Raw genomic sequence first — 26,900 nt, forward strand, 5'->3', positions numbered from 1 at the left:
GAATGGCATACAAAGCGCTGATTGGCCACTGTCGCAGAGAGCTGCTCCCCAAGGAGAGTCCTTTAGTAACCAGTTTGAAACTAAAATGAAATCAAGCCAAAAGTTTAAAAACATATGCACTCATCTGCCTGGCGTCCTTCGCCATTGGAAAATATGAATTTAGACTCACACAAGTAAATGACACCAAATAAACCCAAAATGGAATGGGAATACCAATAACTCAAAAGTGAGACTCATTTTGTGAGAGAACTGTGATACTTTTTACTTTACATTTAATATATATTCATATAATGTGTTCAATACTTATTTCACCTGCTGTACAACCATGTAGAATGTCAGAAATAGTCAGAAGTCATTTAAAAGTCCAACTTTTCTAAAGTGAAGCCCACTTCTTTCAGTTTTGCTTGCTCCTGGGGGAACCAGCAATTAGTGGATCGCCTTCACTTTTTGTGACATGTAAATGGTAGAGCCAATTAAACTGTTCTTAAGTTAGTACTGATAAATCATCTAGCTAGAGACATGCCGTTCTCACAATAAAACTTGTTCAGGCTGGGTTTGGTGTCGCTGCGCATCTTCATCCACTATAACCCAAAGAGGAACTGTAGAGTCCCCCTGCTCATGGCCTCCAGGGCCGGTGTTTTGCTACATTTATGTGTCCCTGGTCCAACACACCTGGATCAAATAGATCATTAGCAGGACTCTTGACTGCACACTATGGAGATAATTCAGCCATTTGATTCAGGTGGGGTGGACCAAAGACTCAGCCAAAGGTTGCAGGACAAGCAGCAAACAGGACTGGACCTTAACATCTGTCCACCTAGTGGATAAGTCAATCCTTGTTTCTAAATTGTGTCAGCTGTGAGAAATTGACCAAAGAGAAATCTAGAAATATAACAAAACGATGCACCAAAACAGGTAAAAAAAAAAAAAAAAAAAAGCCCAGAGAAAGCCAACATTTTAAACAGGAGGAGGCGGTCCACAGCTCCTTACCTCTCACATCCTCATCCTCAATGGTAGTGTTGGCACTCTCACTGGACTCCTGTAAAAAACACACATGAGGGCATATGAGCAAACTCTGGCCACTACAAAGAAAAAGTACGGACAGGCACCGGACTTCCTCAGACATCAGAGGGGTCATTTTAAAGTCATCTACTTAACAGGTGGAGGGTACTGTGAGAGTCCAGTTGATGAAGGAATCTCTTTGGTTTAGTATTCTTCAAAGTCAAACATCTGTAGCAACTAAATTCTCCTAAACACACCAGGACTGAGGAATATTGTTTATACTGTTCAAATTTAAACCCAAACTTCACACATCCCCTTTCTGACAAGTTCAGTTTTAAAACCAAAACTGTTCCAATAGAGAGTACTTGTATGACATTTCCAGAATGTCGTCCCGATCCAATCCAAAATATCATAATCTTTAATGAAACTTAAGTCCTGATACCCATTGGTGGTGGACTGCCAGTAAGCCAATTTTTACACATTGCCGACATTTTTCCCTTCAACACGAACTATTGAGGGTTGTTTTTGAGCATGGCTTACAGTTTAGGTTAATGCTTATGATGTGGTTCAAATTGATAAGTTTCTTGGCCTTAACAGTAGTAGCATTCTCTCTGTGAAAGACTGTATTCATCGTCTCAGCTTTTGGTCTGTTCCATGTGATCGACACGGCCCTGCACTAACAGCTACTGAAGTAGTAGAGATAGCAGCACAGAACTCTAACAAGTGTAACCGGCCACATTGGTGGCATTTTTAAAAATCTGTCTGGTAGTTATGGTTTTACTTTGGGGTTGAGTTACACTTTATCAAACTATAGCTGAAACATGCTAACGTTAGCCTAGAATTTCTGCAAACTGATCAGGCTAAATATATCAACAGGAGGATGAGGTGACTTTTTTTTAAAAGAGTGTACTGTGCATTAACCCTAACGAGTTCAACCTCATAAATGGGTCCGATACTTTTCTGAAGTATCAGACCGGGACAGCCTTTCCCCTCATTGAATGAACAGTATCAGAGAAAAAACAAAAGTCCACATTAGCAAATAACAGATTTCGTTTCAGATATTAAGAATTACAAATAGAGAAATACAAATCAAATCGGGGCCAATTATCATTTTTAAACCGTTTTCTTGAAACAAAGATTTACTGAAGAGTTCACATTGGTTGAATGTTGTTGTTTAAATATAATAAAGCCACTATGAAAAAAAAAGTGAAAAGAAAATTGTGTCATATCTTCAAGCACATTGATAAAGTGGTTTTAATAAAGTAAAATGTTTTAAAAAGCATTTTATTAATCTACTGATAGGTGTGACAACTGTTCAACAAGCACCTGCTTATTGGTTATATCTACACAACACTCTTACTATGCACAACAACAGTTACTGTATGCTACATCATAACCTACAGCACCATCAGATAGCACAGAGTAGCACAAAGCATGCAAGCATGCATGTGTTCCGACAATACCAGTTTATGGATGATAATATGGATCCAAACGTCTGCACAAGCTCAACATCAACACACGGTAGATGCACTTGTGCTGGTCTGAAAAAAGGATTTGACCTGGAACAGTTTGGTGGTCATGCCATTGCATGGTTCCCATTTTGTTCCAAGCATGCATAATCCTTTTGTCCCAGGGCTGTTGGACTGATGTCATAACGAAGCTATATATAGTTTTAACACTCTGAGATGGGAGGCGAGAATCATTCTGCGAACATCTTAGACATGTAAGTGAAAGAATGAATTAATATGGCGGCCAATGGCAATAAAACAAAACGTTTCGTAATTGGAAGAAACACATGCAACAGTTTGCGTGCAGACATCATTAGTTGCCCACGTGGCGTTAAGTTTTCTCAGGTTATGGAACACAGACATGTTGAGAAGCAACGTTAAAGCTCGGCTCTAAGCAACATGGCAGCAGTAAACTACAGCTTCAGATCAGCATCTGATCGGCTGGATACCTTGTTTCCATCAGCTGGGTTGTGGATAACAGTGGTTTGAGGCTCCTAATTTGATCGGACCCACAGCAGGAGAAAAGGTTGGTGCAAAATTAAAGTTGTTAGGAGGTAACATTAATAGAAAGAAGTGAAAAGATGTGAAGGGAAAGTTGGAAAGGGGGAAAAAAATACAGTTTGAAGAAAAAGCAGAATCACAAGAACACTGCAGCAGGATAACTGACGGATGGAATAATGTCAGATTACAAGCAAAACATCAGTTTTTCACCTCACACGTTTAATGACCTCATACTACTACACAATGATAATTTGAAACAAAGAAATCCCAGTCAAATATCTGGCAGCAGACATCACAACGGACATGCCTGCCAGTCAGCTGAAGAACAAACACTTTTGTGCAACAACTGAAAAACTAACCATTTGCTAACTTTACAAAGTTTAAAGTTAAAAAGGTCATGCAAATTACATACAGGTAGAACACGATGACGGTCCGGCCTGTCCACAGCTACAGAACGCATTTGCTGTACACTGGTGCTGTATTTTCATACCACGCCTGAGACAACGTAACCTGATTCAAAGCTGGATGGTCTGCAGGAGAACTCGTATTCATGATGTTCTTTGATGAATGTTGGTGGCCTGGTCCAAGCCTCCACCAGCTGACTTAAGCTGCAATAAATGGTCTTTCCTTGGGGCAGACTGGAACCATCCGACAGGAGTTTCAGCTCGGCTCTGGTCCAGCTGTAACAAGCTTCTTTCATTAAGCGCCTACAGCTGGAACTGTCTGTGGGCTTTCTGATGGGACGGTAGGAGGAAGGGGACCAACGTTGAGCTGTTGCTGCTCTGAGCTGCCAAGTCTCATACCGGCCAACCTCTGTGAGGGTTAGTTTCCTCCTCAGCTTAAGGGTGTGATGTAGTGATAACAGGTATCTGGACAACCAACTGGCTGAGGTTTCAGGCCACATGAGCTGCTGTGGTGCATCAGACATATCTTGCCATTGACACCGTGGACAGGTTGCTGTGAACTTCAGCCATCAGCAACAGCACTACCTGCAAATATAACCAACCTGATGAGGCGACTATGCCACCAATGTGCTTTAGCTTTTGGAATAGCAGGTGACCGGCTGGATTTTTCTAGAGCCAACTTTTACAGGACGATGACTGCTTGACTAATCATTTCTGAATGGCCAAAGGGAACTTAGAGAAGGACTCCTCTTTGCAGCTGAACGGTGGAACGCTTGTCAAAAACACCCAAATGTATGGCTCAGCTAGTTTTCGCTTGTACACCAGCTGAAGTGCAGAAGGCTCCTTTTTGGTCCTAAAGTATGCTGGCCAAGTCAGAAGATTTGGAGATACCTGACGTTTTTCTCCTTAGATCTCAGGTGACCACAGCATCACAGCTTTCTGCCATGAGAATGGTACATAACAGCCAAATAACGGTTTAGTAAGGTTACTGTCACTCATTCTTCACAGAGGGCAGAATAATGTACATTTACTGCATTTAGACAATGATACATGACCACTAGGGCCATAAAATACAAAGAACATTTACTATTATTGCAGCATCACTGAAGGCATGTGCAAATGAAACTACAGCCTAGACTGCAGGAAGCATTAGATAAGTATTTAAGTACCATACATTAAAGTTCTCTATGCCTGGAATATATTTAGTTACACATGTTTAATGCAGCATATAAAAAACATGCTAAGAAATTATAACTACACTGTTTCAATGCACCAGATCAAGCCTTAATAATTATTAATGGCATGCAATAAGTCATGTTTTCCTAATATCCTGCAGCCCCTCTGACTGCTTCAGCTAACTGGAGACCAAGTCAACTCCAGCCACAGTTGGCTTATAATGTCCCCATTGCCATTACAACCAGCATCAACAACAACGGACAATGGAGCCCATGTACAGCGATGTAATAAAGTACTGTGGAGTATGTGGGCAGCCCATGCTACACGCAATAAAGCTGCTAAAATGAAGAGACAGAGATGAACGAACAGAGTGGAGGAGCTGAACAAGTAGGCCAAACACGGCTCACTGATGTCATGGTGGGCCGTGACGTTCGACAGCCATGCAAGCACACAGAGACAGAAAGGCAGGCAGACGGTGTACCAGAGCAGGAGTGGGGACAGGCTCTTTGGTGCTGCTGACCACATTAGCCTTGTTGTTGATCTGGAGGACAGTGGACAGAAAGACAGACGGAACAGGGCAGAAGTGACAAGGCTTAGTGTCCAAACATTCGCTCCTCAAGCGGCAGCCGAGGGAGGAAGGAAGGAAGATAGTGCTTAAGAGTCTCCGTCACCACAGGAATCATCAGCCTCAAGGAGTCACATATGTTTGTGAAGCCCAACATGTACTTCTCATTTAACACCGTTAGAAAACCTGTACAGACAGATTTAAAGTCAATCATTTCCACCCTGAACTGGTCCTTGTTATCAAACAGTGACATCAAGTTCAGGTTATTTACTCAAATTGGTTAGAAAGTTTTCAACAGCGTCTTGCAAAAGTATTCATCTCCTTTGGCATCTTTCATGTTTTGTTGCCTTACAACTTGGGAGTTAAAATTAACTGTTTGAGAGTTTGCACCATGTCATTCACAGAACAATGTTTTTTTTTTTTTATTGTTATTGTGACGCAAACAACACGTAGGACAAAATTTAAGTGTGCAAAATTGTTCATCCTCCGCCCCCAAAAGTTAGTAGACTGTAGCTCCACATTTTGCATCAATTCCAGGTGCAAGTGTCCTTGGATCAGTCTCTGAGAGCGCCACATCTGACCTTCTGCTCATTCCTCGAGGCTAAACTGCTGCATCGCCTCCATGTTGGATGGTTTCCACTTGTGACCAGAGATCTTCAAGTCTAACCACAGATTCTCAATTGGGTTGAGGCCTAGACTTTAACTAGGCCATTCTAACACATTCAAATGCCCCCCCCCCAGCCCAAAACTAAACGTGAGCTTAGGAGGGATCATGCTTTGTCTGTGGCAGCTCAAAAAATGATGAACGACCTTCCACTGTGCATTAAAGAGGCTACTTCTGATTTTAAATCGTTTCCTAAAAATCATCCTTTTGCTTTGACTTTTGACACTATGTGAGATGTTGATTTTAGTCTGTGAGGTTATGTTATTCTTTATTAGATTTTTGAAGTTCATATTTTGTTTATATTTTTTGCTTTAATTGTATTATCTAATCTATGGCTTTGAGTCTGTATTTATTTTATTATTTTTACCCTGTTTACTGTACAGCACTTTGGTCCTTGGAGAATGTTAAAGTTCTATTTTAAATAAAGTTGCTTCGGGTCATTGCCCTGCTGGACGGTGGACCTCCGCCCCACTCTCAAATCACAGGCACACTGACAAGATTGTATTTACCACCATCCATCTTTCCCTCGACTCTGACCAGTTTCACAGTCCCTGCTGCTGAAATACATCCACACAGCATGATGCTGCCACCACCATGTTTCACTGTGAGGATGGTGTATTTGAGGTGATGGAATGTGTTGGGTTTGTGCCAGATAATGATATGAGGAGAATAAAAGTTCACGTTGTGTCTCCTCTGAAGAGCCTCTTCCTTCATACATTTGGGGAGTTCCCAAATACCACAAACTTAAAACGAACCTTCTTATGTTTAAGACCAATTAATGGCTTTTTTCTGACCACTCTTCCATAAAGCCCAGCTCTGTGGAGCGTACAGCTTATTGTGGTTCTCTGGACAGATCCTCCGGTCAAAGATTTAGATATTTTTTTGCAAACCCACCCTGACTGGTTCTCCTCCACAAGTTTGTCCCTGACAGGTCATGTGGCACTAAGACTGCCACTGGTGGACTTCTACGGGACTTATGAAGGCCACTGGTTGCATGATATGATCTACAGCCTTCACTGCTCCTGGATGAGCGTGTAGCTGCAGTGGAGGAAAAAGCTTCCTCTTAATTCAGGAAGAAAACCTTCAGCAGAACCAGAACCTGCCTCGGTACGAATGGCCAAATGTCACAACTGACAAGGTTTTAGTCAACTCATTCATCCAGGATAATTTTCTTTTCATTTTACATCTCCCAAAACATGGGAAACATAACCTTTACTCTAACTTGGGATTGTGGAACTGGAAAATGTGCCAAAATGACTGTGGTACAGGGTAATCTCCTTTATAAAAAACTATTTTCTCAGGTTTTTCTGTGAACAAGGGGATAGCAACCTATTCTTAATCTAGTCTGTTTTTCCACGACAATTTGACAAAAAAACCTGAGGATAAAAATGTTGAAATAAAGTTGCTGAACTTAGTGCGTTCTACTTTTGTATTGGCTCCTTTAATGCATGTGGACACAGAACAAACTTAAAAAATTAAGAAAGATTTGGTTTATAGTGCAACTGTCCTTCCAGTATAGGAGAAAATCTGTTGAAGTGAGCCGTTCCTCCTGTAAACGGCTCCCTGATCAGTTTGTGGCTCGCCCAAATGGTTGAAACTGTGTTCATTAAGAGAGTGATGGAGCTGCCTTCTTTTGCCAGCTTCTGGGGGAGGGGGAGCACCCAGTTACTGCACAATGGCCGCTCCGTCACTTCTTCTGCACCTCATTTAAAAAGGACTTTACAGCGTAACAACGCTCCGACACGTTGCTGCTCATAGGGCTACCTGGAAGGCGATGGGCCGAGGTTTGTACGTTTCTACTGTGTTCAGTGATGCTGAGGTCTCCTCAGCCTTACGCACAGGCTCCTCATGACTGAACAGAAACAGTGAGCTTTGCATCGCTGGCTTTTCAATGCCTGCATCAGGCAGGCTAACTGGAAGCAGCAGCCAGACTGATGCAGCAGTCTTCCTTTTGTCCTAGAGAACAACCAAAGAGCAAAACGACTGGAAAACAGATCAGGGTAGAACACAGCGTCTACAGCTAGGAGTTTTTGTCGTCCATTGAGCTCACTGTACAGTGAAAATAACCAGGCTGCAGTCCTGATTGGCAGAAACAAAGCTCTGCCGGCTCATCAGCACCCTAAACAGGGATAAAGTCAACTGTGTGGTTTAGAAGCAGCGAGCGTCAATAACGCGCACACACACTTCCAGCATGAGCAGGTTTTTCCTGTCGCGTCAGGACCGCCAGGAGAACGGTGACAGAAATGAAGCAGGTCCTCCTCCGCTGATTCACACGTTAATCACCGGCTCTTCGTTTCCAGCAGGAGCCCCCTCCTTCGCTCAGACACGGGCGCAGTGTGGAGGCAGATCTTTACAGGCTAAATCTCTCACAGCCACACAGACCAGTTTTACTGAGGAAACCCAACTCTCCATTCTGATCCCTTTCATCAACTACACCATGATATTTACAGAACAATAGTGGGCTGGCATGTTTAAAAAAAAAAAAAAAACAGAGCAAAACAATAGCTAATGAGTACTAAGGGGTTGGTGGGTGAAGATAAAAGAAGTGAGAAGACGGAGAGGGAGGACACTTACTTTGACACCATCTGTTTTTTTGTTCAGCAGGCTCTTGGCTACTGTAAAGACAAAAATAACGCAAGAAAAATCAGCGACCAGCTGGAAATAACATGTACACACAAGCGTCAATACACACACACACACACACACACACACACACGGCCTGTTCAAGGCTGGCCAATTACTGGCTGCCTCGGGGTGAGCCCTGCTACGGTTGGAAGAAGAGAAAAAAAATGCATTCGGGAGTTAAAATCAAATTTACAGAATCATCAGTCTGGAACATGCAAGGATTTATTCTGATGACAGTGTAAGAGACAATAGCAGCGGCATTAGTGTCGGCTGCATTTAGTGCCTCCGTTTCTAGCCCAACTTTCATTCATCGGTTTGATAGAGATGAAATGCCAGTGTGAATGGACAGACAAGGAGTGTGGATTTAGGACGGAGCTGGAATCATGAAAGCTGGCTGACGTTTGTGGGTTCTGTGGCAGATAAAGGACCAAACACTGTTTGGTTCATATGCATGGACAGACTGACACATGGAGCAGACGGCTGGAGGCGGCAGTGAGAGCGACGGGGCAGACGGCGTCGGTGCGTCCTTTACGCCAGAGAGCAGGTTTGTAGGCAGAGACATGTCCATCTTAAGAACTGATAGAAGCTTTGGAGTAGCATCAGATCTCCTCTGGTGGCCATGTGAGAAGAGCATTTACCTGTACAACTGTTTAAATTTACTAATCAAAGTACTAAAAGGTGTCAGGTCAGCATGGAAAAATGTATTAGTTGGCTCATCACTTCCATCCAGGCTGAGAGATGCTAACTTATTAAAAGAACCCTACAGCCGGTAGGAATTCTTGGAGCACATCCAGACCTGTGTTTAGAATGGAGCAGACATGCGAACAAGGCACCAGAAGGTATAAATGGAGGCATTATGAGAGAATGGAGGTGTCACAGGCAGTTTCTGGGGTGCCTGAGAGCCTTCTGACACAGACAGCTCTGTCAGAGTTTTAGAAAGTACCCCCCCCAGTACGTCTGCTCCACAGCAAAGCACTGTGACTTGTCTCATTATCTGTTCCTTCCCACTACAGTCTGCCAGGACTGTCTCCATGAAGCCCACATGTCTGGGATCACACTGATTGTGCACACCAATGGCAATAAAGCTCCCTTAAACAGGATGGCTCCAAATACACAATGACAATTGTAAGATCATGAACTGAAGAAGAAATAAATTCAGTAAGGAAAAATCTGCTTTTATCCATCTGGGACAAAACAAAGAGACAAAAACTGCTGATACCCTGGTGAGAAATTAGTGTTTTGCTTCTGTTCTCCTCAGTAAACAGTTGCCAAAAGACACATTACTGTTACATACAGGAATGTTTTCCACTGCAGGAACCTTTTCCAGGAAATCTGGTCAGTTTTCTATAGGGAAGTTATTTCCCCCGGTAGAAACTTACCCCAGATAAAGGTGAGGGTGGGGAGGTACTTTTCTCCTTTTACCAGGATCAGAGTTTTGAGAGAGTGTGCCAAGTATTTCAAATTGTTTGAATTTTTTCCAATATCATAGATCAGTTGCATTAGATTATAATTATCCACTTTGTATTGTTAATAAAAATACAATTAATTACTTTTAAATGGTTGATGGCAGTTTCTAGCCATTTAAGGTCCAAGGAAGGTAAAACCTTATTGAAAGGTACATTTAGGGGTGAAGTCTCTAATATCTGTTATAGCTGGAGATGTCTGGAGTTTGCAGTGCCTCTTTAACCTTTAACCACTAGTTTAGTCACTAGGACAGGATCAGGATTATAGTTTGTTGCTGAAAATCAAAGCTTAAAAAAATCCATGATGGGAGCCTCGCACCCACACCCATCCATCCATCCATCCATCCACCCATCCATCCATCCATCCACCCATCCAGGAAGAGAATCTTTCAGGTCTCAAACAATGGCTTTCTACAAGGAGGATATTGAATTTTCACTACAGTCTAATAAGGTGCGTTTTGACTAACTGACTGAACAATAACATTTGGGGCAGGGGCATGTTGAGGGGTTTTAAGGAGGTCCAAATATGTGGAGACCAAAAGGGATTGCTTGGTGGGTTTGTCATCTAAACTCACACACTTTCAGGTTCCTCAAACTGAAAAAGCATAACCAAGGAGGATCTTCATAAATCAAGTTTTCACTGACATGAACTTCCATCCAGTTAAACCGTAGCGTTCCACAGAGCTGCCACTACAGCCTGATACAGGGGGCTAAGGTTTGTCGACTGTTTGATCAGAAGAAGATCTGAAGAGACTTAAGATGGTAATTCCTCACCAGGGTGTTAATGCAGTGTTTGTGTCCTGATTAAACAATTGTCAAGCAGTATCGACTTTTCTCTCCTTCTAGTTGTAATCTGCACTTTCCTCTGTTTCCCTATCTGCTGTGTGGTTCTTAAACTTAAGGATGACGCTGATGTGATTTAAGTTGAGTTTAAGTTCATATCCAACATTTCTGTTATTTGAAAATGAGATGGTAAAATAATTTTACATGTACTTTACATAATGAAATGTAATAATTACTCAAATGAGCTGATGGGAAAAACGTTATGAATAAATTAGTCTATAGATGAAGTTGCATTTTCAAGGCAAGATTAAGGTTTTCTTAAAGTTTACAAAAATGTCTATATTGGAATTTACATGTATGAATCGAATATTATGACAATCACTCTGCCATCCGCATTAAGATTCAATTAATATATACACATTCATTTACTGTTTGTTTTTTTTTTGTTTTTTATTATCGGATATGGCAACTAGCAGGAAGAGTGTGCCACATGAAAGTCCTACTCAGTTACTTTATTAGACCGGACATGCCTCAGAACCAAACCTGACTCTGCCCAGACGTTCCAGTTGCAATAACGTATCTTACCTTCCAGATAAGTAACCAGACAAGAGAGGGACGGAGGGAAGAAAAAAAAAAGTCAAAAGTCACTGCTAAGATATATGAACACATCCTTGAATGAAATGTTTCTCATCCCTAACCAAGATGAATAACAGTGAACATTCGTTGTTTACAAAATTCACTAGTCTTGCTGGTCCACCCAGCAGATTAGGCTTTAATGATCTGCTTGGTGTCTCAGTGTTTGGAGCAACTGAACTGAGGAGAGATGGGGCTCAATGAGCCCTTTTGCCATTTCTGACACAGACAAGTGGCAGGGGAACCTAGAAGAAGAGCGTTAGCTCAGAATCTACCCAGAACTCCTTCAGTCCTACCTGAGAAGTTACGAGTGGCGAGCATAGTCGTCAGGATAGCACCCTTCAGGGAAAATAGATGAGAAATAACTTAGTTGGACAAAAGTTTGGAAAAAAAAAAAAGAAACATTTTATGCTTTTCCTATTTCAAGCAGCAAAGTGAACAGCGCCTGTTCAGAAGTGGGAACCAGACTCCTCTTACCTTCAGTTTCCTCCTGGCGTTGAATTTCTTCAGGCACTCCACTGTCTCCTGTCTGTGCACCATGGCGGCCACGGTGGAGCGTTGCTGTGAATGCAGATAACCCAGCATAAAAAACGGCTCGTAGAAAATCATTCAAAACCAAAACTCGTATTCACAAAGATTTCTAGAACTAAAAGTAGCTCTTAGTGACGTCATTTTAGAAAAAAAATAATCTTAGAATTTCCCGACTTCTAAGATTTTTCTTAGCTAAGAAACTTTATCATTACCATAGGGGGAAGTTAATTAGTTTCAGCAGCCCTATGGGTTAAAGGCACGTTCTCTAACAATTTTATGCAGGATAAATAAATAATAGAAAAATATTGGATAACCATGAATAAAAAGTGGAGAAATATACAAAGAATATATATAAAAAGAGGTGAAAAAGTACTTTCTGTATTGCAGCCTAAATGGTCATCTAAGTTTGCCTGTGTGATGCCATCTCCTCTTTGATTGCTGCACGGAACGCTCACCATTCAGGCTGGTGCGTAAAAGCACCAAGACATGCAGAGTAAAACACGATTTGATCTGCAGCAACACCATTTAACTCTATTAAATCTGTGATCCGGGGGCCAATTTAACTTTCAACACTCCTTCTCCTCCCAGAGATAACTGGACAGGAGCGCTGCTGTACGTTTTTTTTTTCTTTTTTTTTATATTGCATTTCGCCAAATACAACCACTTTACACAAGCAGGCAATCCCAGTAAAATGCTGACGGTGAGCGCACATTAATATCAAATAGGTAATAAAATGACTGGTGAGTCATAAGTAAATCAAAATAATGAGGATCTAAATAAGGTGCTTTAAAACATTTTGATGCTGTGCGACAAGTTTTGCTAGTTGTCATCATGGCAAACATTTCTTAATCCAGTCTAATTTCTCTCTTTGCATCACTATGAGCGCATTTATTTTGTTTTTTTCTTCTTGGACTGTCAACCAATCACAGCACTTAAAGACAGCGTCACACCTAGCAACCGGGTCACCACACCTCACTAAGATAAAAATGTATGTCGTCTCCTTACTCAGTTGCTCTCAGCAGCTATCTGAATCATTCTTAAGCCAAGACTCATATGTAGGAATTTTTAGGCTAAGATAGTCTGAGGGAATCTTTGCAAATACGGGCACTGGACAGCAGTTTGGGAGGTCAAGGCCCCAGAAAGTGGCAGGTGGGATACGTACACAGACCCACGGGTGTTTCAGAGCATCTGCAGCAGTGATTCTCTTGGCAGGGTTGATGGTCAGCATCTTATTGATCAGGTCTTTGGCCTCAGGAGTCACTGTGTCCCACTCTGGAGAAGGGAACTGTTTAGGAGACAACACATGGTTCAGGTACACAGACTTTATCCCTTTTGCTCCATCTGTTCGTAGCTCTCCAAACAGCCAGGACTGGATCCCGGAGACCTTGGTTAAACAGGTCTGCAGAGCTGTGGATTTAAGTTGGGTCCAGTTTAGGTTCTAACTGGAGTTATTGGTGTTGGGGCCACCTCCTGCTGCTACAAAAATCAAACTGTATCTTAATGAAGACTCCTTTGGTCCAGACCATGTGCTTACATAACTCTCCAGAGACTTAAACAGATAAATTCTTATGTCACTGCACATAAAAAAAACAGAAATCACAGAGAAAATAATGAAAATGTAACATTGAACTGAATACAACATGACTAAGTTCTACAAACATTTATTTAAAAGAGCAACACAGACATCCTCCATTAGGTCAACTTCCTCTCAGGCAGCGGCTCAACATCATGGACTGGCTGTTGGCCCTGAAACACTAAGGCTGAGAGAAAAACACGACGCGGTCCAGGCTCTGCAGCTGGCCATCACACACACACACACACACACACACACACACACACACAAACCAGAGTCAAACTCACATCATAAGCCCCAGCTTTAATCTGCTGGTAGAGTCTGTGCTGGTCCTCATCCCAGAACGGAGGGTATCCCACGAGCAGAATGTAGAGGATCACCCCTAAAAACACAACAACCACCAAGCTAGTGAAAATGGACTTTTGTTGTGATGACAAACTGCACATTAAAACAATCAAACAGCGCATGCAAGACACTTCTAATGAACATCTGCTTGTATCCAGAGTCCTTATCTAAAAGGTTTATCAAGCTAAAGTTACAGTCCAGTCTATCTTCTCCGTCATTGCAGAGGATCGAGGCAGAGAGACGCCATGAAAGGGAGACTGATGTTAAAACATTAGTTTTTATCCCCTTTGTTCATGTGCTTAGCAACTTCTCCAACTTCAAAAGCCATTTCAATGTTTGCTGCTTTAATTTAATCCCCATGACACAGAAACACATTATTTGGTATCTAGAAAATAAAAGGAGCCCAGCAGCTGTGCAGCGTATAATCAAAGGAGAAGCGCGTGCAGCGCTTGTGTTTGCTGGTGTTACCAGGAGAGGGGCTTCTGATTGGCCGACTGGTTGCCGGGAAAAGATGAAAGGCTATTATTGTGCTGACCAACTGAGTCCAGTGTGTGTGTGTGTGTGTGTGTGTGTGTGTGTGTGTATGTGTGTGTGTCTATCATGCGGATCAAAACTTGATGGTAGCCCAACGTTGTGTGGACAATTAGCATTGTGAGGACATTTTTCAAGGTCCACACAATGCTAATTCGGCTAATGCTTAGGTTTATAGCTAAGGTGCGAATTGTGTGTGTGTGTGTGTGTGTGTGTGTGTGTGTGTGTGTGTGTGTGTGTGTGTGTGTCACATCTCAGGCTCCAGGTGGCCTGGCCCACCAGACGTGTGTGGAGCGATTGTCAGCAGCCATTAATTCAAGAGGTTGGTGTTCTCTGTGCTTCACAATTCTAGGAGAACTGCACATACACACACTCACATGTAAATCTACGTAGCACAAAGAAAACCCTGGTTATGAGTAACTATATTCTAAGCTTCATGCTCAATCTGATTTATGAACAAAATTCATTCTGATATTTGCCTCCAGGTGTACAACACGTTTAATGAGGGTCGTGTCTAGTTATCTGTTGCTTAGATCATGCTGTTGAACTGCAATACATGAACAGCTGCGTGTTGCATTATTGAGGAAACTACTGCAACTGCATAAATCTCACTCAGTGATGATGCCACGCCCCCTTCCTATGGTGATAATGCCAGAGTTTAGTTTTACAAACGCTATGACTGGGGCTGTGTAGAAAATCGGATTTGTATTTATTTTCTGGTTCTAAATATTTACACATCGTGGTCAGCTGTGGAATTTGTTAATGTCCATGTGACGTTACAAATCTGGCTTTCCCCCCCCCAAGTTAAGACTTTTTCAGCCCACAAATGAATGGTCACACTGAAGAACAGCGATGGACCGATGGATACCACTACTACTGTACAAGGAAGAGCCACGAAATTAAGAGATGAAAATACAACAAAACCTAAATAACAAATGAGTAGAAAGGGATACAGACTTGGTCCTACAGTTGAAAATCTAATTAATTTCACCCATTTAGACCTTATATCCCATTCTAAAATTTTGTAGCATTCATTAGTATTATTAGTAAATATGTACACTAATAATTTGATCCAATCACTTAAACTCTTACATAAACGAGTATACATTAAATGGTTGGAACAAGGTTCTGTATAAAGAGACAAAAGTTATTATCCCACTAGACATTTTTCTATAAAAGTTCTGTAAACCTTTTTTTTTTAAGATCTCTCCTTTACAGTGTTACTTTTGTTAGTTTACCAAAATTAGATTTTTTTTTTTGCACTTGTTTTAATTCAACAGCAAAAAGATTTAGTATTTCAATGAAAAAAGGGAAATAATCTTTAATCAAAATGAAACCACAGGCCACAGATTGAAAAATATTTGTTTTCCTAAATGCAGACAAATGTGTTGAACAACCTTACCACAGGCCCACATATCCACAGGCTTTCCATATGGATCTTTCCTCAGCACCTCTGGAGACAAGTACCCCGGTGTACCAGCAAAACCTGAAACAGATAAACATTTACATTAAACTGGGCCATCTGCTGTGTGAGGAAGTCCATTAAAAACTTCTCAGGATCAAGTAGCTTCACAGAACACAGGGATTAATGGGCCTATAAAGCCCGGTTTATGAGTGGAGGTCAACAAGCGGGAAGATAGCAGAAAGACCCAGCGTCATGTAGGGCACCTGGCTCAGCATCAGCAACACGCAGCCTACTTTGAAAGCAGCCTCAGTGTGCAGTCACATCCCCAGGCAAAGAGAAGGAACACAGCTTGCAGTAAAGTCAGAACAAAAAGTGAACTGGTTCCAGTGAGAAACTGGTGCTCGGGGATCGGACTAATTGTTTCTCTGGTCTACGGGGAATGGTGAGAGTGAAATAGTTTGGAAGTGAAGCCAAGACCGATCTGAGATAAGAGCCAAGAGCTGTGGCTCACCTAATCCCTTCAGAAAACTAGATCAGCTCGTATAGCAGCACAGGAACACCATGAACTGACAGTGGTTGCTGCATTTTGAACAAAAGCATCTGACCAATGAAAACCAGGTCCTTGCAAAGTCAAAACACAAACGCTCAGAGATGCAGTCTTGAAGTACATCTCTGTGTCCATGTGCACAGGATGCTGATTACCCCCACCCTCTTCCCATATTCATATCCGCCTGCTTCCTGGTGGCAAGACAAGTTTATGTATGTAAGACTTTTCAGGAATAAGACGGTAAGGCTGTAGGACTGAGTGTGATGACAACTCTCCAGTTGCCATCACACTTAGCTAGGATCTTTGGCTTCAGAACAACAGGTCATGTAGTTCTGTCGTAATAATTCATCCATGCATGACAACACATCCCCCTGACTGTTTTCACAACCTGCTATTGAAAACTTGCCCTCATATTATTACAGCTGTGTGACCAGAACAGGTCAGTGATGTGTGGTTCTGACCACACTGGGGCTCAGCCGCTGCTTTAAGGTGTATCAGGTTTAGCCAGACCTTATCTTATCGAACAAGAACTGGCAAGAAGAGTTAACAAAATGGCTAAATACGCTGATTCACAGTCAGAGGCCATATTCATATCATCCTACTCATTTTTAGAAGATGAAAGCATAGATGTGATCACATCATCTCATTTAAGGTATTAAAGTTAATGTTCTGACATGTTTGGATCTGTAATTGTTTTGTAAGAGACTGTTTGCTTGCATGTACAGATCTTTGTCTAGAAGTGGAAAACATAAATCATCATGGTTAATGGGAATAAGATGGATCATTTTAAAGGTACATTAAAGGACATTTTTTAATGGAGTGACCTACCATTTTCTCTACTTTTGGTAAATACATTTATATATTTTTCCAGGTGTGGTTAGCAAAAAATTAAACAAAATGGATTATACCCAAACATGATTGGACTTGGAGGTGCGATGAATTCAATCTCATAGATATGTGGGGAAAGTATAAAAGAAATCCTCCCACAGATCTACTTCAGACAGACTAAACGAAACATTTACTTACCAAACCATGCCTGGTGGTCTCCCTGCACTTCAATAGCCAGGCCAAAATCAGCCAGCTTTACCGCAGCTCCCTTCAACTTGCTGGCTAGGAGCAGATTCTCTGGCTGGGATGGGAGAAGCAGAAACATTCTTTAGCATCTCATGGGAGCACAGGTAAGTAAACACAGGTTGGAAAAGGTAAAGGCTGGAAAATAGACTAAGTACAGAGATGTGAAACTATGGGACAGATTTTCTACTGCGCATGCAGGACCAAAGTTAGCGCTCAGCTCAGCTACAGTCCAAGCTGCTTGATAACTAATAAAGTTGCAATGAAGGCATTTTACTGCACAGACTCATGAGCTGATTTCAGTAACAAGGTCTGAGCTTTGGATCTGAAATCACTTGGACAGATTCTGCTCAGAGTGACTGAGGAATGGAGAAGGCTTCACGAAAACAATTCAGAGAGGGTGAATCACACACTCGTTGACATTTACAAAGCATGTTCTTTGATGGACCCAAATATGAAATCAGTCTAACTGACTGGACTGTAATGTAACAACAAAGGCAGAGAGTGATCAAAGCAAAATGCCTTTATTCTGAAAGTAAAAGGCCGCGTGGAGCCCAGCTAAATAGCAGGAAGAGCTGTGCAACAAGGACTGCTCTGGCAGATAAAGATAATGGCTTCCATACATGAACTAGCCTGACCTTATACAGATGTGCTGAATCTATAGACATCAACACATTCATACTCTTTAAACCTTCATGCAACATTGCAACCAAAAACTTCTATGTATTTTATTAAGGTTTGATTAGATCCAACACAAAGCACTGCATAATTGCACAGTGGAAGAATAAAATATGTTTGTTTTTTTAAATTTCATAAATAAGAATCTAAAAATTGTGATGAGCATTTGTATTTGACTCCCTTAACTTGAATCGGTTGAGGTAAATTCCAGTGGAACCAACTGCCTTTATGACGGACCAAAAATTACTACTAACAGGCGAAATATGTTGTGAAAAACTAATTGCGAAGAACTACAAATACATTCCCTTTCACTGTGAAATACGGTGGAGGCAGCCTGGTATGGGAAGGCTTTTCTTTAGCAGGGACATGGCAGCTGGTCATAGTTGACGGAAGAATTAATGGCTTTAGGTCAAGGAGAATCCTGGAAGAAACCCAGTTAGAGGCTGCTGAGGATTCAAGACTGGGGTGACCCCGTTGCAGCTCTAGGGCTCTCTGATCATCTCACCCCAACATGAAGACAAAAACTGAAAACCTCTAAGGCTGTAGTCAGGACTGATAGGAAATGGACTGATTGGTCAGAGCAGATGTTACAGGCCATCTTTGACTCCACAGATTGAAGCGTTTACAAAGCTGCAGCCTCTGATCTAAATTAACTTGGACCCCGTCCCCACTGCAGGCATTTTGGCCCAAGTTGAATCTGTTTGAGATCAAGTGACCAGCTCAGACTTTTTAGAACCAGTGTGAACGCTCAGATATGGCCCATATATGATTTTTTTTCCAATTCCGATTTGAGACACTTATGTATGTGATCCTGAATTTGACTCGCATCTCATATTCTTCAGTGCAACTCCAGTGGGAACCACCAAGCCGGATTTGATGCGGCTATTACACAGCTCTCATGTGAAAGAAAATACAAAGGTAGCTCACAGGTCAAAAAGGTTAAGAAATACAGTTTAGATCTAACATTCATAATTGGCTGCCCTTGAATTTTAAATCTAGGTATTCTTTCGGTGACGTACAAACCAGACCTATAAATTAATTTGTTTATATCAAAGCATATCCTTGTGTTGGAATTGCCTAGTCAAGGCCCCGGGCTAAATCCAGTCGGTAATCTCGTGCAAGATTTGATAACTGATGTCCACAGACTTTCTCCATTGAATTTGATTGATTTAAAGATGTTTTACAAAGATAAATTAGCCAATTTCACTCAATGGAAAGTTAGAGACTGAAAGCAAAACATCATGTGTGGTCAGGAATGAAGAAGATCACAGGATTCAAGCATAGGGAGGAACTCTGTCTGTGTTCCAGATCAACATATGCCGCTTTAACCAGTGATGGTTGCTGAGAAAGAGGTGGAGAAGGAACAATGGGTCTGTTCTCAGGCACATCAGGGTTCATATTCTCTAGGTCAAAAGATACAGAAGCAGATGTCTGCACTTAATGTGCCAAACACGAGTTATGCTAAATTTACAGAAAATTTAGAAATAAATAAGAGAACAAAATACTAGCTAATTAATAGGAGATATGGATATCTCCCAAGAGTCCAAAATTGATTGATGAAATTAAGTCTCAAAACAAAATGCACGTATTAAGAAAACCTGTTTTCACCCATTAGTAGTAGACACATCCATACCATGGTGGTGTTCCACGGCTTATTTGTTGAAGAGCTCATTTGTTTTCCAGTATCTGTTTGTTTTAGAGTTTCAACAACGAGCCGTAGCAGCTGCCTGGCAACGGCCAATCAGATCCCTGAAAGGCAGCAGTCATCCAATACAAAACCTAAGCTTATTATTGGTGAAAGCAAAGGGAACCTGCCGCACACCCGCTGCATTTGGTTGCCAAATGAGCTCTTTATGAGCAACCCAGACTGAGAGACATAAGGCTTTAGAATTTCAGAAAGAAAAAGAAACCACTTGGATCTAACAACATCCCTTTTGAGAGCCTAAATAGTTCGCAGTATACTTTATTAATACATAAGCTTAATTTAAAAGCAGACAGTTTGATGGTTAAGTCAGAAAAAGATTGTTGTAGGAGGGAAGTGTCATTAGGTAAAAGTAAAGCGGAAAACAACAGTGTGAGTTGACAGGGGAGTGATGTACACGGTCCTCACCATGTGTCTACTTACCTTCAGGTCACGGTGAACCACACCCATCTGATGGCAGTGGAGAACAGCCTCTAGGATCTGCTGGATGCAATGACTGCATGCAAACACCAGGGGGCCTTGGGTTAGTGACAAGCTCTCAGATACTGGACGTGGCTGTGCTTGCTTTGACACTTGGGCAGCTGCTGGTGATGTTAGTGGTGAGAACTTGCAGGAATGTGAGTTCTGATTGGCCACACTCAGGAGCCATTCATTAGGATGAGTTGCATACTAAACTGGATTCTCTATACGTTCCCGCAGTTCTACTCCGACTCTGTGCCAGTACTATCAGCACCCTACTATCGTGCACGAACACGACCAATTCTCTGCTCGAGTGTCAAAACAAGAGTGGTGTTGAATCCTGACCAACTGGAGGCAGAACCTAGGACAAGAGGACAGAGGCAGGAGCTGAAGGAGGCAGTGGTTCGCGTATTTCCTCATTCTCGTCTGCACCCTGTCATATGCACCATTTGGTCCCTCTCCTTCCAACGATGCTGTGTTGCATCACAATGTGGACAAACTGGAATTTATCAACACAGAAAAGTCTTTCATCTGATCTCAATTGACACACTCCAAGAGATCCCTTAAGCTAAACTGAAAATGGATATAAAATATGAGACAAGAAATTTGAATTTGTTGAATATGCCAGTTTCATGTCTCCAGCTCTTCTACAGCATAACTAAGGCTACGTTCACACTGTAGGCCGTTCATACTACTATTAAATGCGACCACCATCATACTGCAATGGTGTTTTATAGAGCACTAACTGCTACTACTGTGTGTGAACGTGTAGTGAGAGACGTGAAAGACGGATAAAATGTGACATGACTGTTCAGACGGCGGACACTAAAAAAAAAAATCCAATATGTACCCAAATTAGTACCAAATGGTGGTGGCACAAATCAGATTTTTTGGGGGGCAAAACGATCGGATACGGGTCGCATTTCTCTACAGTGTGAATGTAGCCTTAGATGTAGCTCAACGTATGCCGTTTAACCAGAAGGTTCTAGTAGCAGCTCAGACTTAGAGTAGAACGGGACATTATGGTCTGCTTTCGTTAATCACGCTAATTTGGTTTGCAAACTTTGCAGTTTTAGTTTTGTTAATGATTCCCCCAGGATTAGGAAAATGTGGAAATGTGATTAGACGATTTAATTCACCTGCAAGAGACTTTCTTCAGACTTCAAAGTTCACTTTCTAACTAAGCCAGTTCAGACTGGTCCTGACAACATCTCATCAGCACAGCCGATGGATGAAAACACCAGCAATCCAATGAGCAGACTGGGTGCTAGAAAAGAAGGTGAGAACCTTCTCGTGGAAGCAACGGTTGCCTCAAAGAAACACTGCAGCTTCACCACTCTGCATGAAAACTGCCCCATGTGCAGGAAAAAAGCTTTGGATCATCGAGAACTTCAAGGTGTTCAGTAACAACGAAGAACATTTTAGGGTTTTCAAGGGTGTCCACCAAGTGCCAGGTGGAGTGGAGTAATGCAACTAGTACGGAGAACAGCTGGCAGCAGGTCAGTAATGACTTTTAGGCAAGGGGGTTGTGACCAGAAGAGTCCAAGAACAACAAGAAGAACAGAAACTTAGCAGGACGGACAGCAGGAGAGCGCTGGAGAGTTACTTTCTCAGATCCGCTGATTCTCCTTTTAATCCGTTTAGACACCTGAAGCTGATAAGAAACGCAGAGAAGCTCCTGCCAACAGAAAAGCATCCTAATACTATCACAAGTCGGTGGCTCAAAGATAACGAGTGTCCTCACAGAACTTTGCCAGGAATGACGAATGGAGTCAGAATGTCCCAAATGAGAAAGCAATGAAGATCCAAATACCAGCTTCCCAGAGCCCTCCTACCAGGAACCGGGGGTTGGAACTACAGCTGCAGCTATCAGATCGCTTAACAATGAAGCAGTCTATTGACTAACCAACTAATGAGATGAATGGAGGCTCTCTTTAACAGATGTGCCCCACCTGCAGCACCACCTGGTCCTAGACGAGGTGGTGCCTTCGTCTGCTCACATACCTGGGAAAATCCCAGCCTGCCAGTTACCGTCACTTCACTAACATTTTTACCATAAAATGCTCTGCCAGGAACATTGTTTCAGATATTCTCATTAACATACAGGAAAACATCTTATCTTGCTTCTGATGGATGAATTTGCTCAACCAGTCATAAACGTGCAGCATATACCCACATAAATGGGATGCACAGGTATGTAAAGGTTTGTGTGCCTGACAAACATGTAAAAACAGAAATGTACAGATGCCGAACACAAAGTTCACATAACATGTCCGTCTCACTGCCAAACATTTGACCATAACTGTTTATCACATGAGAGTGTCCAGCTGCAGCCTCTGCCAAACTAAAACTAAAGCTTCATGGATCTGAACAACGATGAACACATGATTGTTACAATCATCCCAGAAGATAAGCTATCAACAGCTTTACCTGAACCTCTCTAGGTGTGGCGGCTGAGAGCTGTGGGACCAATCTCCAAAGAGAAACACTCCATGGAAGGTGAGGGCTACAGCCGCTTAATGCTGCACTGCAAAAAGGGAACTGGAAGTAAAATTTTCTTGAAATTAGCGTGTCAGTGATTTGATCAGCTAAATAAGATGATCTGCCAATGGAGTAAAACTTTGCACTTAAAATAGGAACAACTCATCTCCATCGTCTTATTCCAAATGCAGTATCTTATTTTAGGGGTCAAAATACTCACTCCATTTACAAATATTGTTTGCCTGGTCAAACCAAGGACAGATACACTAATTTCAAGAAAATGTTACTTATTTTTAGTTCTGTTATTGCAGTGCACTTAATGCCTCCTTTGGACACGTCTCTGCAACAGTGTCTCACGTCTCTGATTAAACTGTTCCATTCCAAGGTACAGGTGGAAAATGTTGCATCTGGTGCTTCGTATTTTACAGAGAAAGAGGATAACAGGAAGTTTTTTTTTTTTTTTAAATCTCTACAACTATGTCATACCAGACCCTCATTAAGGTTCGATGATATTAAGATGTTTAAACCACAAGCTGTCCTTCCGCCTCTGTCGAGTCATCCCTCTGGTCCCTGCCCGTGTCAGAGCATGGCCTTAACATTGGGGCTGCATGCATTCTGTGCTCTGTATAAAAGGAGTGGCAAGCAAAGGTGACATCTACCAGTCCCAAATGGCGCTACTCGATCCGTCGCCTCCTTTCCAGCCAACCTGCCCGCAGCTCCCTGGCACAGGTAGGGGGCAGGGGTGACAAATAATCCTGTCAGGGCCAGATGTGCAAGCAGAGGGCAGGTTGGGGCTTTGCCGGAGGCGACTCTCACAGGGAGGTTAATTAGTTGACTGATCAGGCAGTTTAGAAGCAAGGCAAGGTGCCACAGGTGGGCAGACTGTTGTCACTCACTGACCTTCAGGTCCCTGTGTACTATGCCATTTATGTGGCAATGATTTACACTTTCTAGAACCTGCTGTATGCAGTGACTGGAGGAGAAAAGAAACACCGGCCCAGAAGCAAAAAGGAGAGGAAAAGGGAGAGTTTAGGTAAAAGGTAACATCAAGCGGACAGAGTACAAAAGCACAGGGAAAACCACTGACAGAATAGTTCAGCTTTCACTATAATCAGATAAGTTCATTTATTTTATAGTGTGTCTAAAATGGGGCCAATTGTGAATTTAACAAATGTTAACCAGATTCAAACCAAGTGGAGCTGTTCAATACATTTCATTCATAGGTATAAATACCACCTTTTAGGGGAAAAAAATTAATAAGAAATCAAAACAGGCCTTTTTATTGTTTTGTTTTTTTCTGAGCCACGTCTCTACCATCAACGGATGCTAACGTCATCTGGAACTGCTCAGAGCAGGGGTCTGTGATTTTACACAGAAAACTAAACTTTTCCTGGTAGAAAAAGTCCTTTATGATGGGAACATCAGACAAAGCTCAGACAAAACTACAATAAATGAAGGCCAAACAGGAATCGTTTTGATTAACATGTAGGGGAATTTGTAGATGCAGCGCTTCTCTGGAGCCAACATTAACACTCAGTAAGGACATGACCCTGGCTGCTCTACAGGGGAAAGCCAAAAGGTGAACTATTCCTTTAAATCATTAACAAACAGCCAAAAACACTTACGACACATGCATGTTGTCCAGATACAAAACAATTCTTGAATCTTTTTAATACACTGAATCCACACCAAAACAGAATCTTATCAGTTAACATTTAAGACAAATCTAAAGCTGCCATCTATTGATGATAAGGTTCAAAGCTACTCAATGAGACATAACAAATGATTGAAGTGTGAAACATCAAAATGAGCTTTGCTAAGCTGCATCTCTGTTACAGAAGGACCTTGATAGGACCATAAAGATTCTGTTTTGAGGGGGTCCGAGGGAGGAAGAGAGTGAGAGAAGAGGACCCTTAATGGAAGAAGAGAATGTATCAAAAGCACAGAGGAATATAAACACTTCTATGTTGTATAGTTATTAGTAATTCATAATGACAAGTTGGAGATTTTTAGAAATCTAAAGTGTTTTCTTTCATATGCCTTTAAGGTCCAAACCAGAACATATCTCACCACATTTTGTCAGTAATTAGGAATTAAAAAATGGGTTTCTGCACTGACCTGGCATCAGATTCGCTGTAAAACTCCCTGGCAACAATGTCCTCAAACAGCTCTCCACCAGTAACTCTGGGAACAAGAGAAAACATAACAGTTAGATAAAGTGGAAAACTAGCCAAGAAAAAAAATATGAAGTGATCATTCCCGTGTCTGCAGGAGAGGAAACCACAAATTCCCTCCCATACTAACTGGATACTGATTCATATCCTGAAATTAAATGAACTTTCCATGTTTCTGTTCCAAGCCGCTATTCCAAAGAACACAGATGGGAATATGTATAATAGAGTGGATGTGCAGTAATAATTGAGCACTACATAGTTTTCATGCTGTGATTAAGCCTGTGGTGGTCATGAACAGCAGATAATAATCCCAGTAAAATATGGCTGAAGCTAAGAGAAAAGGAGCACATTGGTTTTATTTCTCGCTGTCATTTGGTGAAACTGATTTAATTAGGGCAGAGTAAATACAAAGGAATAGTGTGTAGCATGTGAAAACTGGTGTGTATCTGGTTACTTTGACAAAGCCTGAGAAAACAAATATACTTCATTGGGACAGGGAGTGTTTTTTTGTGGCACTGGTGGCCTTTATTAAAAAAATAGGCAGTCAATAAATGGGGTTGAGAAAGAGGGGGAAACATGTGGCAAAAGTCTAAGGGTCGGGACTTGAGCTAGAGACCGACAGATGAAGGACTAAGGTCTCTGTACCTGGGTCGCTCCTATTACCCCTGTGCCACCTCCGTGCCCGGACTGGACAGTGTTTGACAAGGTTTAGTGTAGTTAATTTTAAAGCTGTGTAGTTGCTGTTTTTAAGATATTTAAATATGTTGTTTGCTTCATTTAAAAATATGGATATGTTATTGTGTGACTTCTTGCATACATTGCTGTGCAAACCTTATTTAGTCCTCTAGCACCCATTAATGGTAGGCAGAACAATGAGTGTAGCTTGCACAAACAGCTAACCTTGCCTGCAGGCTTAATCTTCATGGTATTTGGGTGTTATTTTGGCCTATTGTGGAATGAATATTGTTAATCTTAGGGAGAAATTTTTTTTTATATTTATATATATATATATATATATATATATATATATATATATATATATATATATATATATATATATATATATATATATATATATATGAAATGTATTTTAACAATGAATGGACCATCAACAAAGTTCACAGAGTCCATGTAAAGTGACTAGTTCTGTATGAATTGCAGGGGGGATAATTGGGAAAAACTTATTGCTGACTGCTGAATATCAATGGTATTGAGACAACACTTTGCAATAGCATGTCCTGGATTGTACCATCCATTTTACATGAGCACTGCTAATCCACCTCTTTTGCTTTTGCTGCTCCTTTTTAAATGCCTTTGTTTGTATGGTCAGAAAGCCTGGAAGAGAGAGACTGAGTTGAAGCTATAATCCTGCAGCCACATCTGTCAGTGAAACACATGATACTGGATTTCTCACATTCTGAAGTTCATTAAGTTTATTTGTCAAAGTTCTCAAATTATCCACCATGAGTGATGAAAGAGATGGTTTGAACTTCCACCTTTTCTCACTCTCCTGGTTGTGCATGCTCGGCATCCGCTGGGCCTCCAATTCCCAACTCTTCTGGGATTTGGAGCTGTAGTTAGGGTATCATTTGAGCTTTTCAGATGTTTATCAACTGCTCTTGGTTGCTAACCTGACCCTTGCCAGACGGATATCGCTCTGCCTAGCTTCACTTACATCCATCTGGGACCTCTCCCATAGAGAGTGATTTCTCCAACCAATTTTATAGTCCAGCCAATCAGGACGCAGGGCTGGAGTTTCATAGATGTGACGTAGTGGAGAAGCGACCATGAGACTGTTTTGATTCAGGAAGCAAGCGTTAACATTGATGCTGCTATTTCTTCCGTGTTGTCCAATCTACCTAATATTGTTTCATTAAAAGAACATCAGAGAACGGCTCTGAAGGCTTTTGTTGGTGGAAACCATGTTTTCGCCCTTCTCCTGACCAAATTTGGCAAGTTTTGTTTTCCGGGGCGCGTCCACGGCGGACGCGGACGTGGATGCGCCCCGGAGCGGTTAGCGGTTAGTGCAAAGCATATTAGGAGGCCTTTAGTCCTCAATGCGGTCGGCCCGGGATCGAG

At 41.8% G+C, this 26,900-nt stretch overlaps 1 protein-coding gene across 12 annotated transcripts in view; it reads right to left on the reverse strand.

Annotated features, from left to right (window-relative positions):
* camk2d1 (calcium/calmodulin-dependent protein kinase (CaM kinase) II delta 1) overlaps window positions 1-26,900 on the reverse strand; it is a 96,791-nt gene that overhangs the window by 11,415 nt on the left and 58,476 nt on the right. For 2 of the 12 annotated variants that reach the window (XM_036146174.1, XM_021315872.2), the window contains exons 5-16: window positions 24,766-24,831; window positions 20,131-20,203; window positions 17,283-17,385; window positions 15,707-15,790; window positions 13,716-13,810; window positions 13,018-13,140; window positions 11,802-11,885; window positions 11,621-11,663; window positions 8,395-8,432; window positions 5,073-5,132; window positions 2,960-3,004; window positions 991-1,039 (exon numbers count right to left, since the gene is read on the reverse strand). In XM_036146174.1, the coding sequence (XP_036002067.1) occupies window positions 991-1,039; window positions 2,960-3,004; window positions 5,073-5,132; window positions 8,395-8,432; window positions 11,621-11,663; window positions 11,802-11,885; window positions 13,018-13,140; window positions 13,716-13,810; window positions 15,707-15,790; window positions 17,283-17,385; window positions 20,131-20,203; window positions 24,766-24,831 (863 nt within the window). Of the gene's footprint in view, window positions 1-990; window positions 1,040-2,959; window positions 3,005-5,072; window positions 5,133-8,394; window positions 8,436-11,620; window positions 11,664-11,801; window positions 11,886-13,017; window positions 13,141-13,715; window positions 13,811-15,706; window positions 15,791-17,282; window positions 17,386-20,130; window positions 20,204-24,765; window positions 24,832-26,900 lie in introns of all 12 variants that reach the window. The other 10 variants (XM_036146173.1, XM_012861434.3, XM_036146177.1 and 7 more) reach the window with 5 other exon arrangements.

The sequence above is a fragment of the Fundulus heteroclitus genome, chromosome 14 (assembly GCF_011125445.2).
Source record: "Fundulus heteroclitus isolate FHET01 chromosome 14, MU-UCD_Fhet_4.1, whole genome shotgun sequence".
In the NCBI taxonomy this organism is placed as follows: Eukaryota; Metazoa; Chordata; class Actinopteri; order Cyprinodontiformes; family Fundulidae; genus Fundulus; species Fundulus heteroclitus.